Here is an 18,469-nt window from a genome sequence, read left to right on the forward strand (position 1 = left end):
ATGATATTTTCTACGCTGAACAATATAGAATGCTATAATATTTCATATTTATTTACTGTATTTATTAACTGTAGTGCATTAAATAATTTAAATAATTGAAGGTATGGAGAACAATATCAATTTTATCGGCTTCATTCAGGATAACAAAACCGTTTAGACTCAGAGCCTCCCAGGACAAGCAGACTGTGTGGCATATTGCGGCTGAGGCCGGCTGAGGCCACCTGTAAACACGTCAGCCCGCCAGCCAATTAATACGTGAGAATGCAAACACTACCGCATATTTGACATAATTGATGTGGCTGAGCAACTTTTCTGTGCAGTAACATATTTTTGTGATGTTTCGCTTGAGATGTCTTCTACTGGTCTAACAAATTATGCAAATATTAAAGAATGGGAAAAATCAAGGAAATAGCATTATGTAAAAAACCTTTAACTTTAGCTAATGGTGACTAATGCCTGTGTTCTATGATTGGTTTATTGGTTTATTGTTCTCATGTTCCCTGCCAAAAAAAACCAAAAAACTGATCAGCGTTTGTATATATATATAACATTCTATAGGACTGGTTTGGTATTGTTATTCTGGTGTAAGGAAGGCATCAGTGAAAACAAAAAAATGATTTTGCAAAGAGTAGCTCTACTTATGCTCTTCTGTAGTTGGGTTTCTGCATTCACGACGACAAGCAGTAAGTAAATCAAATAGCTTGCTAGCTGAAAATAATAGTATTAAATCAGAAAGTTAGCAAATATGACATAACAAAGGGATGGCATTCAGCACTGTATATTTTGTTATTTTAAGGTTTAACTGTGAGTCTCTGAAAATCAACACAATATATAAAAAAAATTAAGAATCTACATTATGTGTTATGGAGAAGTAACATTTTGCTTTTTGATTTGCCCGATGTATATTTTTTTATGACGTTAACTAATGCCTTTTCTTCCCTGTAGGTTCCTCTTATTTTCTTACCACTATGAAGTCTCAGCCAATAGTGAATGGATCATGCAATGCTACAACAAGTAAGAAATCATGATATCAACTGAGCACTGTAGTGATGTCTGTGAGTGTAAATGCCACTCAGGGGGTACATGTAGTAGGCTATAAAATAGAATTCGACTATAATTCCATGGAAAAACATTGCCAATAAACATTTTAAACAAAGGGAATCTATGCATTGTACAGTGTGATGAGTTCCCCAGGGTGGTCTTTGCAGGGTAACATAGGCATTGCAATGGTTCATACCACTACAGCACGTTTTTATGAAAATGGTTGAGATAAGGCTGTTATTCTAACTTTGTCAAGATCAAAGCTCCATAATTAACAATTACCCATTCTATTTTTTCCCAAACGGGGAGTTTGTCTAGTCGATTGGGCTAACATAGCCGAGCTAGAATACATCCAACCAGCAAATATGCAGCTGACTGAATTATATAATGCAGACACTAGAACTGTTTTATAAATGAAAACAGCAATATTAAAAAAAAATGTTTTAATCTAATACTAGCAATAAAAAATTGGTAGGAGTTGCCTTTTAATAAACAGAAGTAAAACGCTACTTTCTTTCCATACCTGGGTTCTGTGTTAATGATATCAAATTAAGCATCCTTTATAAACAAAACATAATATATATTTTCTTTGATTTTAGGTTTGCCATCTTTGACCCTAGTGGTAGACACTTCTGCCTCTATGGATTATACTTTGCAAGAAATAAAAAATGCAACAAATTTTCTCGTTGATGGTCTCCAAAATGAAACGAGGCAATACACCTTGGTGGAATTTAATGATCCATGTATGGGCTTTGTATAGAATTGTATCACTCTAATTTTCTATGTGTGCAGATTTTATAGAATGATCATTTTACATTTTTAAAGATTTTTTCTACAATAATTATATGTAAATCAAGTAATATACATATATCCTTTGAGAGGGGCTTATATTTTAGCACTTTTCCCGATTAAACGATTTAAGATAGTTCCAGGATAAATATTTATGTTTTACAGGGAAATATTTGTCATAGTATTTCATGTATAACAGAATTTTCTGATTGCTTAAAGGATGGCAGTATGCTCTCCTTGTGCACAAAATATCATGCCCAGTAGAAGTTGCTTGACATTCAGTACCTTCTGGTGTTAAAATGATGTTTCCAATTTTTTTAGCTGTTGGACCTGCTCAGATTACATGCTTTAAAAAAGAATTTAAGGACTATGTGAATAAGATTTATCCTTATTCTGGTGGTGACTGTCCTGAATTGTCAATGGCCGGTCTCCTGTTGGCACTGGAAAACAGTCCTTCTGGCTCTCTGTTTGTACTAGTCACTGATAGCTCCTCAAAAGATTACCTTGACTACGACACAGTGAATCGTATATCTTCTCTTCTCACATCTAAAAGAGCAAAGGTAAGATGGGTACAAACACATCAAAAACATCAAACATATATGTCTACAAATCTGCTCTATAGTCAAGTAAAAGATTGTAAAATATAATGGGGCAACAGGGCCGGCCCCCAGGCGGCACTTTTGAAGGGGTTTTTTGTTTTTGACGCGGAGGAGAGAGAGGGGTGCCAAGTGGTTTTCGCTTACTCGCTCGGCGCCCTTCTGTCTCCTGTGCGAGCCCTCTAGCTCGGTCTCGGTGCCGGCTTGTAATGCTGAGTGCCGGAAGTGACGTCAATTTCCGGCGCTCAGAGCCGGCACCGTGGCAGAGCAGGGAGACTGTTTAAAGGTAAGTACCGGGAGGGGGGGGTTTAGATAATGGCGTCAGCAAAGTTTAAAATGCCGCCCCCCCCCCCCGGCGTCGACAGGGGGTGGGGCGTCGTTTTAAACTTCGATCCCAGGCGGCATTAAGTCTTGGGCCGGCCCTGTGGGGCAAACAACTGAAATAAAGAAAAACAAAATACACATTTTGATATAGCAAAAAGAAATGATTAATTAACGTATGACTAAATAAATTAATCAATAAGGTTGAAGAATTACACCCTAGAGACATCAGTAAAACGTATTACACCATGAAAAATTATAACAAAACCATTTTAATTGGTTAACTGCAAACAATAATACAATTATTAAGGACAAACGGGATCATAAGGTTATGCAGCCATCGAGAGTTTAAAAACCATTCAAACAAACCACTCCAGCTTCTAAAAAACTGCAAGGAAAATAACACATTATAATAGCGGTACTTCCACAACATATCGATTTCTCCATTAATAAGATTTCCGAACGGAAAAAAATTGAAAGTCAAATTGTAATCTTTTTTTGTCATCCAAAAAAAAATGAACCTAAAATCCTTTTAGTATGGGGCATTTTTCACGGTAGGGCTGAACAGTAAACTTCAATTCCCTGGAATAAACATAAAAACATTTCTTTCCTTAGGTGATTTTTCTAATCAGAAGCTACTGCTTCAGCTCATATTCTGCTGATTTCTTGATATACAGAGAGATTGCTTCTAAAAGCTACGGGCATGTTTTCCTAAATTTTTACTACCCTGACATAAGTAAAGTAAGTAAACATTATTGTCTGTTTGCTGTTGTAGTTCCTATTATTTCTGAACAACTCTTTTGCAAGCACAAAGAGTTTCCAGGAGAGCTTCGTAGAAACAACAGAAAATCTTTCTGTTATACTGAAACACAATATTCTTCTTAATTATCTAATTTCATAAATTACTGTTAATATGTTACAAAGTTATGTTATATGTTTTGGTAAAACTTCACACTCTTGCCATACACAAAAAATGATTGCACACAGCATCAGAAATTATGATCGCTAAAACTTTTAAATTCAATGTAAAAATATATATATATTTAAAGTGATCCCAGTTATGTCATCATGACATCATCAGTAATACCCTCATTACAGTAGTTACCAGCGATCTCTAGTTATATTGTTATGCTTTCTGGCAGACTGCTTTCTGATAGAACAGTCCAAAAAAAAATTTAGTGGCAGCAAAGCTCAAATGAAATACATTATGATGTAATTTCTAACATTTTCTAACTTCTCTGGTTTTCATTGACTTTCATTTTTCATGTAATTGATTTAAATTATATCTGCTTCCCACTTTTTTATTTCAGCTCTAATTTCTTATTGGTACTAATTCCTTGAGTAATAGTACTAATACTAATAGAAAACAACTAAATTGATACTGTCTTTCACATGTACTCTAACTAACAAAAAAAAAAAAACAGAAAACAAGATGCACAATAATATTCAATGAATTCAATCATATAGTTCAGTGGTACATACTGTACAGTATTAACGTGAAATATTAAAATAGCCCAATGCATATATAACAGTATCTATCTTAAAGAAAATTGAGCAGGGCCCTCCTCACCCTGTTGTTTGTGTAAATCAACTGATTATGTTATATACTGCTTGCTATGTCTACCCATTGTACAGCGCTATGGAATTTGATGGCACTATATAAAATGATTAATAATAATATTATTAATAATAAAGAAAAAAATAATAAATTATTTATTTTTTCTAGATTGTTAACCTTCTGGACTTTTTGCTTTGGATACCAACTAACAGTTCAATACGTTTGCTCTCCATTGATACAAATTATACCAGTTATGTCAGCACTTCCTTTACATTTCATGTCAGAAATAACTTTACAGCAATAATAATATCTACTGATGGATCTATATATTCAATGGTCATTACAGGACCTTCAGGTAGGTGTATTATTTCATTTCCTGCAAATACAGACTCATATGTGTATTATGTATATTTACCATTACATAAGTTATGGTGGGTATCCAGGGGCGTAACTAGAAACCTCAGGGCCCCGGTGCAAGAATCCCCCCACCCCCAACCCATCTATCCCTTTCTCACTATCTCCCCTCTCCCTCCCTACTCCCCTTCTCACTATCTCCCCTCTCCCTCCCTACCCCCTTCTCGCTATCTCCCCTCTCCCTCCCTATCCCCCTTCTCACGATCTCCCCTCTCCCTCCCTAACCCCCTTTCTCACGATCTCCCCTATCCCTCCCTACCCCCCTCTCACGATCTACCCTCTCCCTCCCTATCCCCCTTCTCACGATCTACCCACTCCCTCCCTACCCCCCTTCTCACGATCTACCCACTCCCTCCCTACCCCCCCTTCTCACGATCTACCCACTCCCTCCCTACCCCCCTTTGTAGGTCACTTACCGTCAACTCCTGTGTTGGGAGCGTGAGGCGTTTGTCTCAGGTGCCGACGCTTCACTGCTGAGCGTCGGCATACGACGTCATATGCCGGTGCTCAGCGTGAAGCGCCGGCACCCGAGACAAACACCTCACACTCCCAACACTGCACTCTGGTCAGCGCTGAGGCAGGCGGCAGGGGCAGGGGCAGCGGCAGCGGTGGGGAGCAGAGGAGTCCTCGATTTCTGTCAGTCAGGGGGGCCCAAGAGGTGCCGAACGGTCGTTTTCAGCAACCGCTCGGCACCCCTTGGGCCCCCCTGACTGTCAGAACTCCAGGGCCCGGTCGCAGTCGCGACCCCTGCGACCCTGGTAGTTCCGCCACTGTGGGTATCCCTTAAATTTAAGAGGTAGTAGAAGTATTATTAAACACTCATCTACAGACACCAGACAAGCCACAGGGGAAGTGCCGGCACGGGAGATTGTCTAAGTGTATCGTGCAGCCGCTCACCGGTAGAGGTAGAGGGTAAAGTTGTTTTAACGGGACAGTTTACTGTACCTGACACCCCTTCCTAAAAGAAGAATCCAAGTTTGGTCAGTGAGATCTGCTTTTCTGTAATTTTTTTTAATATGATAAACACAATATGAGAATTTGTCATTACAGAAAATATAAGACTAAGACGTTACAATAAACTAGATTGTAGAATGCCATGTTTAGCTGGACTGTAAGGGGACTATTTATGTGCGATGATACTGAATGTCTGGAAATTGATCTCTTACTCTTCCCAAATATAACATTTTCAGTACACTAAATAATGGCGTTTGTAACTTTGGTAAACAATGTATGCTTTCTATCTTTGTTACATACTACAAAGTAGAAATTTAGAAAACTGTATTAGAAACCCAATGACTTTGTATGCACTGAAACCTAAATATGTGTCTTTTCAGGTGTTGAAGCAAAAACAAATAAAATAATGAAAGAATATTGGGGATCATTGCATTTTGTAGAAAATCCTGACATAGGAGCTTGGAAAATTAACATAAGTGCCTCTGCATCCAGTTCCATACGTATTGAAGGCATTACTGGTACGTATTTGACAATGTTTATATAATGACAATAACTACATATCTTGCTTGCTTATTATTGCATTATATTATAGAGCAAAGAAATATAAGGAGCCCATTTTGGACAAAATAAACCAACTCCATTAGTACAGACACAATAAGAGGCAGATGTCCATAGTGTCAGCTTCAAAGAAGCCTTTGCTATATCCTTTAAATTCAATACTTACCTGACCGTTTCACGCTCTGTTTGCTCATTCCATAACATGCTTTCATAATTAATTGAGAAATATGTATGTAATATAAATTGGTTACAAACAAATCTCTTATTTTAATGCCATGAAAAATGCTGAACTTTGTTTCTAAAACCCCCGAGATATTATTAACATAAATCTCCAGAGAACAGTTGTTGTACTCTGTACAATGTAACTAATTTCTTTGTTCTCTCTTATGTTACAGCCAACAGTATAACACGTAAGTAAACGCAAGTTTTTAATTTTCATTATAACGTTTTTTTTTATGTGAGATTTTGCTCACCTTTTAATTAGCAGATATGTTTTAATGTTTCTGTATTGCATTACTAATCAAACATGCCAAATTAACATTTAACCCTTTGCGGTCCCGTATGTTTTCACTAAGTGCGCCAAGCAGGTCCTTTTAATTTTTATACAAAACACATATTTTCTTACAACGACAAAACAATTAATAAATACTATTCTAAAACCATATATTATCTTAGCCTCAACATTTTTTCATTGTATGAAACTTTTTTTTCATAATCATCAGTAAAATCACATTCAGAATCACTCTGTACTAATAATATGGCTAAATCTTCTTTATAATAGCGACATCTAGTGGTCACTAGTAAATCCGACACTGGACCACAAGTGGTAAAATATTTTGTCGTATATATTCCGACATAGGACCAGAAAGGGTGACGTATATTCTTGTATTTCTTGTTCAAAATTGACAATTAAATTGAGCATCTGTACAGAAACTGCCATTTATGTATTCTATTGGCGTGGCTGATGTTTTCTATACCACCCCACAGACTGATGGCTTCTTTCAGTTTGGGTTAAGAGTACGTTAGTCTATCCATTTTATTAAATGTTGAGTGCATTGGGCATTCCAGTTGAATTTGAAATACTCAACTGACATGGAAATATGCAAAAACAAAATTTGACGGCTGATAGGAACCACTTGGCCCATTCCGTCTGCCCCATTTTTCCTGCTGTAAAGAATCAAACTTGGACCAATCCTTGATTTAGTCTTCAGGACAGCCATATGCCAAATGCCTAAAATGTTCACCTTGTACATTTATAATTCAGCTTCAACTTACAAGTAGACTACTGCACAGTTAAGGTTGATATATGTTGAAAATATGTTGAAAATTAACAATAACTTTCACTTAACAGCTTCCCATCATGAGTAGTAAAGGATAATATAGTAAGCAAATTTAAAAATGCATGGGATAGGCATACAACTATCCTGAATCTAGGACAGTAAAAATACATTTCCTCCATATATATATATGCCTAAACCTTTATTATAGTAACAGAAACTCTGATTTATCTTATTTTTTATTTTTTGTGTGAGAAGCTGCAGATCAGTCTGCATTGAGGAAACCTTGGCATTTAACTGGAAATGTAAGGTTTTCCTTTTTAGCATTAGTCTTGCATGTACAATTAAACCCCCAATATTCTCCTCTACACTACAGAATAAAAAACTGCAGCGATTGCTAGGTGGCATGTGGTTGGTACTCAAGAGCTTCTTTGCCAACCACCTATCATGTACGTAGCTGCCACTTTAGGGTCCCTGATCTAAAATCTTGATGTTAAACTTATATTAAGGGTGGTCCATGCTGACATCTAATCTATTCTCATTATTCTGATGCTACATATTACTAAATTAAATGTATTTATGTTTTTTATTCAGCCACAGATACCTGCTCAAAATGTCACCCCAGAGCCTCTTGTAAGAAAAATCTATTTGGCAGTAAATGTGTCTGCAATGACGGATTTGAAGGCAATGGCTACACATGCTATGATATTGATGAATGCAGCAACTGGTATTGGTCTTACCCTTGTAACACCGGTATATGTAAAAACACATATGGCTCATACAACTGCACCTGTCCATATGGGTATGAAATGTCAAACGGAACATGCGCTGACATAAATGAATGTGCAAGACCTGGTTTGAACAACTGCCACTCATTAGCATCGTGCATTAATAACAATGGCTCCTATTCCTGCTTGTGTCCTTCTGACTATTTCGGAGACGGATTTTACTGCGAGTTCAATGAATGCACAACTAAAGTTTGTGGGGATGGAATGGAATGTATCAAATCAAATGGCTCGTATTCCTGTATGGACCCATGTACAAACTACACCACGCTTAGCCAACCTTGGAGAAGCACATCCTATTATTATTATTATGATTATTATTATGATTATTATTATGATTATTATTATTATACTCAGTGTGATTATTACCTGTATGGATGGTATCGATTCACAGGAAGTGGAGGAACTCGAATGCCTGAATATTGTCCATCCTCATATAGTTGCTATACTAACGGTCAAATGTGGCTGCATGGTTCGCATCCTCAGCCTGTAGATGGAATTGTAAACCGCACTGTTTGCACGAACCGCAACGGGAACTGCTGCTATTGGTCAACTGATGTGTCAATTAAGGCTTGTTCTGGAGGGTACCACGTGTATAAACTAAAAGGAGTATCAAGCTGCTACTCAGCATATTGTACAGGCAAGTTATACTTTAATTTAAACCTTAAAATATGAGGCGCACATTGGGTCAATGGACACACAGAAGGGTTGAAGAGAAGTCTGCTACCAATGTCTCCTGGGGTAGCCGTTTCTTTTACTCCATACCCTACTTCTCTAGCTACATTGGTTCTGTATGTGTATATTTAGTACTTTCAGGGTTCTGTGAATCGGAAAGATATAATATTTACATTTTATTTTCAAACAGATCCAACAACAGCCAGGGATTCCTGTTTATGTGCGGATGATGAAGAGTGCAGATTTGTTAATGGCCATTTCGGCTGCTATTGCAAAAGTACAGCTGGGCCTTCAGGTGCGTAAAACAAAGCTCTAAAAATGACATGACATGCCCAGCATAACAATTATTATTATTTTGGCCACTTATTTTTCTTAGCACATCATTTAGCTTTTTCCTAATTTTTGCGAAACTAGTTATTTTGATCCTATCATCAATAAAAGTTAAGTTTTAGTGCATCTTCCTAGTGAGCCAGTCTTCATAGTTGGACATAAAGCTGGGAGGCTTGCATTGGCTATTGTTTCCATTTCTAACCTTGTAGTCTGCTTAGAGCTATGTATAAAGTAGCAGGCATATACAGAAGAGGGAGCCAATGGAAATGCGTAATCAAAAGCTGACTTAACCTATGCCTTATCTGCACGTCAGCGCCTTTCACTGTTTATTGCATCGTCCAGACCGATGAAGTGTAGGATGAGAAAAGAATGGGCGCTCCCTCTCCCCCTTTTGGAAGTTGTCTGACAGGCTCTCCTTATTCTGCCATCCTTCTTGCTCTTGTAAGAATTTCCGTGGACGCGTATAATCCCATCCTCCCAATACAATTATTTTATTTACAGTCATTGAAGATTTACGACCTGTTTTGACATGCGATGCCCATATAATGAGAGCTTCTTTTCGGAAATGCCACCTGGAAAAATTTAACTTAAGTAAAAAGAACATACATCTCGCAAACGGTAGCTGCATTGGCTCACAAGATTATAATGCCTCAAACATGATATCCGTGGTGTCCGCACCAAAAGCAGGCGTGTGTGGAAATGAGTTACTGGTAAGTATGCAAGTAGGTGCTCTGAATATGTAGTAGGAATCTATAGTAGCTGTTCACTATAAACACATTAAAGGAACAGTTATCTCAAAAGGTTTTTTTTTTACACATAGCTGGTCATTTTACGTAAATGAAACCCTTCTATTGATTTGCAGGGTTTTTTTGGGGGGGGGTCTTTATGACCCACAAAAAACATTAGCAGATTTCATTATTTTCGCTTATAGTTTAATTGCCTACAAACAACACAGAAACAAACTAGCAGCACCTACTTGTGTTGAACACGGCAAGTGTCACTGGGAAGATTTTTTAAGAATTAATAATTATTTCTAGTAATGGTTTGCTGTTTAGAATGCTGCATTTAATTACAAACATGCTAAGTTGAGAAGAATAGATGAAAGTGAAAAGTCGCATTTACTGTAAATAATTTCATTCTGGGATTCAAGTAGACCTGTTCGCTTACAATATCGTTATGTAATGGACCTTCAGAATTCCCGGTGTTTTTAAATTAAAAAAAAAAATAAAGTAGGAACAACCCTACAGGTAAGCTGTTTACCTTCCATCTCAATCCAATATGAAAAAGATTGAATACATTTGTCCCATACCCCCTTGCCCCATGACCTCTCATATGTAAAAATGTGTAACAACCTCCTTGTCCCTGATCTACTCAAAAGGATGGACTTTCTATCTATTTTGGAAATAACAGGGGATCACCTTTTCAGGCTGTAAAGTTTGTCAGGCCAGTATATTTTAGTAACTTCAATATTGGCATCAGAAACCAAACCCAGTTTTAAAAAACATCCATTTAGAAACAACCCCCCCCCCAGTCGTGGTTTGCGCAATCTAGAAAGCCACAAGTCAAAGTGATAAGAGCAATTTGGTGGGTTTTAATTTTTTGTTTAATGTTGCAAGGTGGCTGTTTGGCCATGTCTCACACAACACCCCCTACTTACAGGATCAACCCCACTCACTGCCATACCCCACTCACTGCCATACCCCCCCCATCACAGGTGCCCCTATTTGGATGCCTAAAATGTTGGGTATGGTAGGGTTATTTATACATATATAAATAGGAAGGGGATTAAAGGCTAGAAGAAGACATGAAAGTAAATGTTAAAAAGGAAAGAATGCAATGCAATAAGATCAGGTAATTTCTGCGAAAATGGAACTGCTAGCTGTATTTTATATGGATAGCATATGGAGTAAAATAATATGGGTATGTTATGGTAAAACAAACAAGCATTCATTTTTGTCTGTAAAGTACCAAACTATTGTGTTTATTCTGTGTAATGGATGATTGAATCATATTTTAGAAAAACTCAACGCATGTCATCTACAAAAACACTGTCTACGTATCCCTGGATGTTAATTCTACTATCGGAGGAGAAGATGTAGTTAGAATAAGATTTTCTTGTGTATACCCACTGGATATGCAAGTTTCTATTAACACAGCATTGAAACCTTTTAGCAGGTAAATGAGATATATACAAATGATTCAATGACAATATAATTATTATTTATTGAACTATATAGCATCATCATATCCTGCAGCACTGTTATCAGAAACTAGAGATAGCAATTGATGCAATTTTGTATCTTTAAACCTCACTATGAATTATCAACTGAAACCCCAGTAATCTTTCCCTTATGTCTGCTCTTATTAATGCAACAATGGACTGAGCTGTGTTTTCTTTTTGTACCCTTCGTGACCAAGGCTGTTTTTTTGTGCTGTTCGTGTTTAGCTGTAACTTTTTCTTCTTTCAGTTAGTGAACACACACAAGTTTGGTTTTTCAGGACAGGATTTTCATTAGATACTATTTTTGTAATCACATACTGTGATCATTTGCTATAAAAATGTAGTGCCTGGACAGGCCCTCTTGGGAACAAGTTTTTTTTAGTAGGCACTGCCATCTTGCTAGAGGCAACATGCCTCTCACTATGGTGCTTGTGGTTGCTCTCGGGGTTGGGTGGGTTTTCAGTATCACTGAATGCCTCAATGTCAAGACATTTCAGCAACATTCATTGATCACCTCCCAAGCTCTTCTAAAGCAGGTAGCCGCTGCCATATTGCATATGGCGCACATTGTTGCTATGGGAAGCGATAAAACGGGTCATCCAGAGAAGTCTTTGGTATTGCCAGGCACATCATTGGTTGTTAACTGACCATTTGTTAATGACATGACAGCCACATTAGTGGTTGTTAAGGGGTTAAATACATGTTGTATTTATTGTAGATTCATGTTTCTGTCACCCAAAAATTTGTATATATATTTGTCTGAATATTTTTGTGTATTAATATTAAATATTTTTACAGCATAACGATAATAGATATGGAAGGTGCTGGACAGCTAAAAGCAGTCATGGCTCTTTACAAAGACTCTAACTACTCTTCAGTCTTCGAAGGATCAGAGGTTACAGTGACCAATAAAACAATTTTGAATATTGGAATATACATAGACGGAGCAGACATCTCAAAGTACACCTTGGTGATGAAAAATTGTTATGCTACACCTTCCACTAACCCCTTAGATCCAAAGAGATATGACATCATCAAGGAAAGGTATGAAATGGCTAAAAAAAGATTTCACATTACTTTATTTCACTGATGACACAAAATAAATAATTGTAGTATAGATTATTACAAACAAATATAACATTTGTTAAGTATGGTGGCACATCTGTAACACTATGAATACTAAATACAAAAAAACTAGTAATTGGTTAAAGATTGATTTGTTATATATATATATATATCTATATATATATATAAGGGTAAACATGAACATTGGTTCCCTGATTATTTTCTTTATTAATGAATATTACTAGCTCAAACGGGCATGTCATTTTGAAATAAAATCATGATAATGCTTAATTTTTTGTTTCCAGCTGTTCAAGTAAACAGGACGCATCCATTACTATTCTTGAAAATGGTGTTTCAAACAGAGGACGATTCTCTGTTCAACTCTTTAATTACATCAAAGATTCCAATCGTGTGTTCTTGCACTGTTATATTCGTATATGTGAGCCAGCAGCAGAGTTGTGTACCCCAGTAAGTATGTTGTTATGTTAACACTTTCCATGGCAATGCTACAACTCTGTTTCAGGTCCCGTCATAGCACCTCAATGGGGTACAGGTCTGAATGTGGTGGGTGAATACAAATGGCCTGTTTTTGTGCTTTTTTTGTACGTTCACACATGTTGGACTAAATGTCAATTTTACTACAGCCAACCCTCACTTCTACTGGCATCAAACTATACTCAACGTGCATCAGCTAAAATAAATATGGTTCTGACAGTGAATCTGTAGTCCACCAAACTCTTAAAAATGAATCCGTAACTCTTTCCAGATTTATATCAATTAACAATTTTTTTTTTTTTTATAATTTTCAGGGGATATGTTTGTTCAGTGCTGCTGAATACGATTCACTTTGTCTAAATCGATAACCTTTTGCATGTTGCATGATGTGGCTTTGAAACCTTTTGTGCTGATTAGTTCCGTCTGATGAAATGTATTCATTTTTATTTTGGGCAAGGCTTTCCCAAAGTAGGCCTGATTGTTTACCAAGGTTTACAAATTATGTTTTCTAGCGCTGCTCTGGCATGAGACTGATATCCGAGAGTAGTAATAGTACCGATCGTGCTCTTTTCTTTGGGCCAATAACTAAACAAGGTAAGTTGCTGCTTAAATAGGAATTTCAAATATATAAATACCAACTTTTAGCAAGTAGTGAGGGTAAGGACGGCACTGATGCCACTGATCCCGGCCATCCCGACATGGCATATTTTGAAGTAAACTTCACCACAGCAGGAGACAACAGATTCACAATACAATTTACAAATTAAATGTTTATCATTTGTACTGTAAGCACCATCCATTGGTGACAAATTATTTTAATGATATTGTCTACTAAAGGCATCGAGTTAGCCCTCAAGAGGACACTTTGCTAGTAGCCATTTCCTTGCCAAACCCTTTATCACACAACCTTTACAAATTTTATTAGGTCCAACTGTTGAAAGTAACAATATATGTTCAGCAACAACCCATAAATAACTTCTGTTCATACATTAATTAATACACTGCTCTCACATGGAGCACTCTTAAGTTGGTTTGGTCAGCAAAGATGCCAGCAGTTAGACTCCACAGTTAGTCTACAGGGACGTTGCCTTGCTAGGACATTACTAAGGGATAATTCAGGGTCTGATGCTTTTCAGCTAAAATAATGGACAGCCTAGATATATTCACTGTGTAGAATTTAAGAGCAGTGCAGCCATACCTAGAAAAAAACAACAAAACAAGATATATATATATATATATATATATATATAATATCCAAAAATAGTTACCGGCACTCCAGGGACAGAAAAAGTGGTGATTGGAGTGCAATTGTTAATTTTGGACTTTGTATATATATATATATATATATATATATATATATATATACACACACACACTTTTACATCATAAAAAAGTGGTTAGGAATCTTAAATGGCAATTTTATGAGCCGTGTACATATTTGGTTTGTCAAAACTTTCCTTATTTGCATCCTTCTAATTTTTTTTTATTTTTGTAGCATTTTCTGCAGTTGATGAGACCAAACCATCATCAGCGTGTCGCGGTAAGTTCTCAGAGCCACAGTTATATTATAGAGGCTTTTGTTTCAAACTATTTAGTTAATTTTTCTAAAAGTGGGAAATGTCTACATTTTATCACTGGATACATCACATAAACATAATGTAATTTTGGTTTTTAGATTAGCAATATACAGTATATATTTATATGTATATATATGTATTAGAAAGAAACTCACCTGTGTATATATGGATATTTTTAATAAATTAAGTTATGCTAAAGCTTTAGTTTCTTGAAAGTATTGCTAAATTGGTATGATACATGTACGCATTATGCATTCATTTAATTTTCCTTTTATTTCACATTTTAGGAACATGGGTTCCAAAGCATCTTCTGACGTTTGCAATTTTATTCTTAACAGTTTTTGTATTATAAACTAAAAGTTAATGGAACGTAAATTATTTTTTATTCGGAAACATTCAATGTTTGTTACATTGTGAATACATAATATGCAAGCTGGATTCTTAAAGGGAATTCTTTAAAAATTCTATTAGTAAAACTGAAATACAGCCATTCCTACTTCCAATTGCACATCCTAACTCTGAATTGAAGCTCCAACTAAATATGAGTTATATCCCTTATACTGATGCTCCTATGTATGAAACATGGCTTGTTCCTGACTCCAAATTAAACATCTATTCATTGCCCTTGGAGGTCCTGCATCAGAGATCCTATGCAAAAACATTGCACCTTTGCATCATTTACCCTCTCTCTTCACAGCATAAACTAGAAGTTGGAGAAGCCTCCATATGACAATGGTAGCAATGGGCAAATTAGTGAAATGTCTGCTGCAAAATGTGTTGTTTTTTTACCCCTGATGTAACCCACCTTAAATACCTTATTATTCACCCCAGTCTTTGTCTCACATTTCAAGGTACTCTATCCTCCAGGGTTCCAGGGTTGACTAATTTCCCTAGAGTAAATTGTGCCTTAGTGATGCTCAAGCAATGGGGGGTATTAGCTTTCCAGATCTACTGATGCAGCTTGAGATCCCACATTGTCATCGGTGGCTTTTCTAATCTAACCCAACATTCTATAACAATATTTCAGAAACACGTAAATCAGGGGACAGGAGAGCCAGCTTATATAAAAATATTTAGGCCTTAACATATTTCGGTTTATCACTTTGTTTCAACAAGCGAACAATAATTCTAAATGCGTCACAACTTATCGATGAGACCCGATCTTAACACACAATAATTTTCATAAACAATCCATGAACTGATTTTGAAACCCGCCTTACTTTTGCATTTAAACAAAATGTTACTCAGAATCGGATATCAAGGAATCATGGGAATGTACTATTCAGTAATGTGTAATGGTTACGGATATTTTTAACCAATTGGGGAATCTTCCTGTAAATCTGCTTTCTGAATACAAGCATTTTCTAGTATCTCAAGTGTATGAGAGTTTATCAGTAAATGTACATAATGCTGTTTCTTACCATAATAATGCTACGTTAAGCAAAATTATTGCTTTTAGAATCAATTACTAATACTTATACTAATAATTTTTAAATAATGTTCTATTAATAAATAGATATCACAAATGTCTTTTGTATTTCTTATGTTTTTAATACAACATTTAATATGTATATGAATTCATTTTCACAACAATTTTGCCTGTGTCCACACATGTATTGCGCAAAGCGCAGGTCTACATCTATACCAGTGTCCGTTAAAAAAGGGAAAAGTACTTCCTACCTTCACCACAAGGGAGATTGCAGTATCTCAATAGCCTTAAATGAAATCATCTCAAGATCTAAATACATACTTGCTAGCAGACCTCTTCATGAAACAGGCATGAAAGAATAGAGCTGGGCAGCTCTATTCTAGTCACATATTAAACAAAGAAGGCCAGACACCAACCGAAACCATGAGTCCAAAATATTTGCACCTGTTTTTATCTAAAGCAGTGGTTTTCAAATCCACTGCCAATTGAAGCCATCTCTGGTTCAGCATGAACACTCTCTAACATATTCCTCCTTACCAGAACTATGTAATGCAAGCTCTGGAAGACCTCCATTCAGGTCCATCTTCCTTCAATGCCCCTCCTTACCCTGGGAGCACAGAGGAATGTCCACTTCTCTCAGCAGTCTCCCCGAATCTGTTGCTCAAGGTAGTTTAAATGTCATTCAACTGCACCTGTTGAAGGCTTCATCAAAGCCTTGGACTGGACTTCCGGTGTGTTGAAATACTGGCGTTGGAGCACTCTGATCTCCACACCCATACACACAATTAGCATTTTATCTGTGCATAGAATACACACAAAACATTTCCCTGGGGTTATACAGCACCACACTTTGTGAGCAAAGGTATGGATAACTGTTTTGTACTGTACTTCCAGAAGACCTTATCATCCATAAAAAGGGTTATAAATGTAGCTCTCTCCTTGTTGATTCTTCCAGGACTGGTTTTAGACTAAATTGCACCACAGGCAAGAAAACCCTTGAGTGCCCTTCCAAATAGTTTAACAAAAAAAATAAAAGATATAAAAATGTGTGTATAAAATGTTATTTATAAACCCATTTTCTATTGTAGAACACCGCGATACACCCACACACACAAAAGATTAGGAGCTCTTGGAAAGGAAGGACAATGGGGTGATCTGCTTCTATAAAAGGAGCCCAGGTTAACATGACTGAAATTGGGTGGCTCAGTCACAATATTGTTATATACTTTAAAAGAAGTAACATAATACATTACCCTTGGCTTTCTAGGGCAAGGAAACAATACATTACATGCCTATGTATTAAGTAATGGTTTCAATGAAAGCATCATATAATCCTTAGGTGAATACTCACATACCTATTGACCAGATGTGCCTTTGTCTATGCAGGGAAAAACAAACATTTACCTGTTCAAATATGTGTTTTCTTTTCTTTTTTTTGTTTTTTATTACACGGGTATACTTACGTTAGTTTAATATCAATCAACTGGTGGACAGCGCCAACTGAAGCCCAGTCTGCCTAAAACCTAAACCAGAGCTTATAAGGCATCAAAATGAATGGAAAGAGTGGTTATACATTTAGGAGAAGAAAATAAAATAAAAAATAATAATAGGGACTTAATATTATTGGTCTAAGCACTCATAGTCGGTGCTATACAAAAGGTGATCAAGTAGATGCTTAGGATGATTATTGATCTCTTGGGGTCCTATCAGGGGATGAGGAAAATAGTATTTAACTATATTATGATATCTCCTTCCTTAGGTTTTATACGATTAGCATACTTCTTTGTCTAAGAGATCGTTCTATAAAGTTTAAAGGCAAACTGTCACATTCAGGATTCCAGATCCTTGATACCACTTCTTCAGCTATATACTTTTTCTTTTGTGTGGGAGCCATGATCTTGCAGTCACTAAAATTGATATTGTTAGCAGGCCATAAGATGTTTGTGCAGAAAAAAATCTGAATAACTTAAAAGGTGAACATTATATAAAGCTAAAGATCACATAAATGATAAATGTTTTTCATTGCTTCATATATAAGAGCTATATGAACATCATTCTATTCCTATAACACTTTAAATAAGTTATCAGTCAGGAAGATTATATCATGCACTTAACATGATTCGTGCGGTGCAATAATATATATGGTCAATTCACAATCTACACAAAAAATAAGCGGTGAAACCTGGTATGTTCAGGGAAGTGTATATTAAATGATGGTATGCAAAATATATTTCACATAATATAATAGGAGAAACCCAGAACGGGCCTGGGAAAAAAACATAACAAAAGCTAAAAAGTAATGCAAAACCTTGCTATTGAATCGGGACTTTTCCATTGTGTTTTTGTAGCATTCTATATATAAAGTCAGTTCTGGATTTTCAGAC

General features: G+C 36.4%; 1 protein-coding gene across 1 annotated transcript; it reads left to right on the top strand.

The window, feature by feature from the left end:
* The first annotated feature begins 514 nt into the window (after window positions 1–514).
* Window positions 515–16,183, top strand: LOC128501333 (uromodulin-like). Its single transcript, XM_053470768.1, has 17 exons — window positions 515–683; window positions 946–1,014; window positions 1,641–1,784; window positions 2,152–2,390; window positions 3,363–3,488; window positions 4,474–4,660; window positions 6,054–6,191; window positions 6,627–6,641; window positions 8,103–8,933; window positions 9,159–9,263; window positions 9,800–10,008; window positions 11,316–11,473; window positions 12,318–12,563; window positions 12,890–13,052; window positions 13,592–13,673; window positions 14,587–14,619; window positions 14,944–16,183. Exons 1-17 carry the CDS (start codon window positions 614–616, stop codon window positions 15,006–15,008), a joined length of 2,880 nt encoding a protein of 959 aa, XP_053326743.1. The 5' UTR covers window positions 515–613; the 3' UTR covers window positions 15,009–16,183.
* Window positions 16,184–18,469: the final 2,286 nt, after the last annotated feature.

Source organism: Spea bombifrons, chromosome 7 (assembly GCF_027358695.1).
Source record: "Spea bombifrons isolate aSpeBom1 chromosome 7, aSpeBom1.2.pri, whole genome shotgun sequence".
Taxonomy (NCBI): Eukaryota; Metazoa; Chordata; class Amphibia; order Anura; family Pelobatidae; genus Spea; species Spea bombifrons.

Excerpts from the sequence above, each read along its gene's own strand:
- LOC128501333 (XM_053470768.1), top strand. The coding sequence starts at position 614 with ATGATTTTGCAAAGAGTAGCTCTACTTATGCTCTTCTGTAGTTGGGTT. Across the intron at positions 8,934-9,158 it reads CTACTCAGCATATTGTACAG|ATCCAACAACAGCCAGGGAT; the intron begins GCAAGTTATACT and ends ATTTTCAAACAG. Across the intron at positions 12,564-12,889 it reads TATGACATCATCAAGGAAAG|CTGTTCAAGTAAACAGGACG; the intron begins GTATGAAATGGC and ends TTTTGTTTCCAG.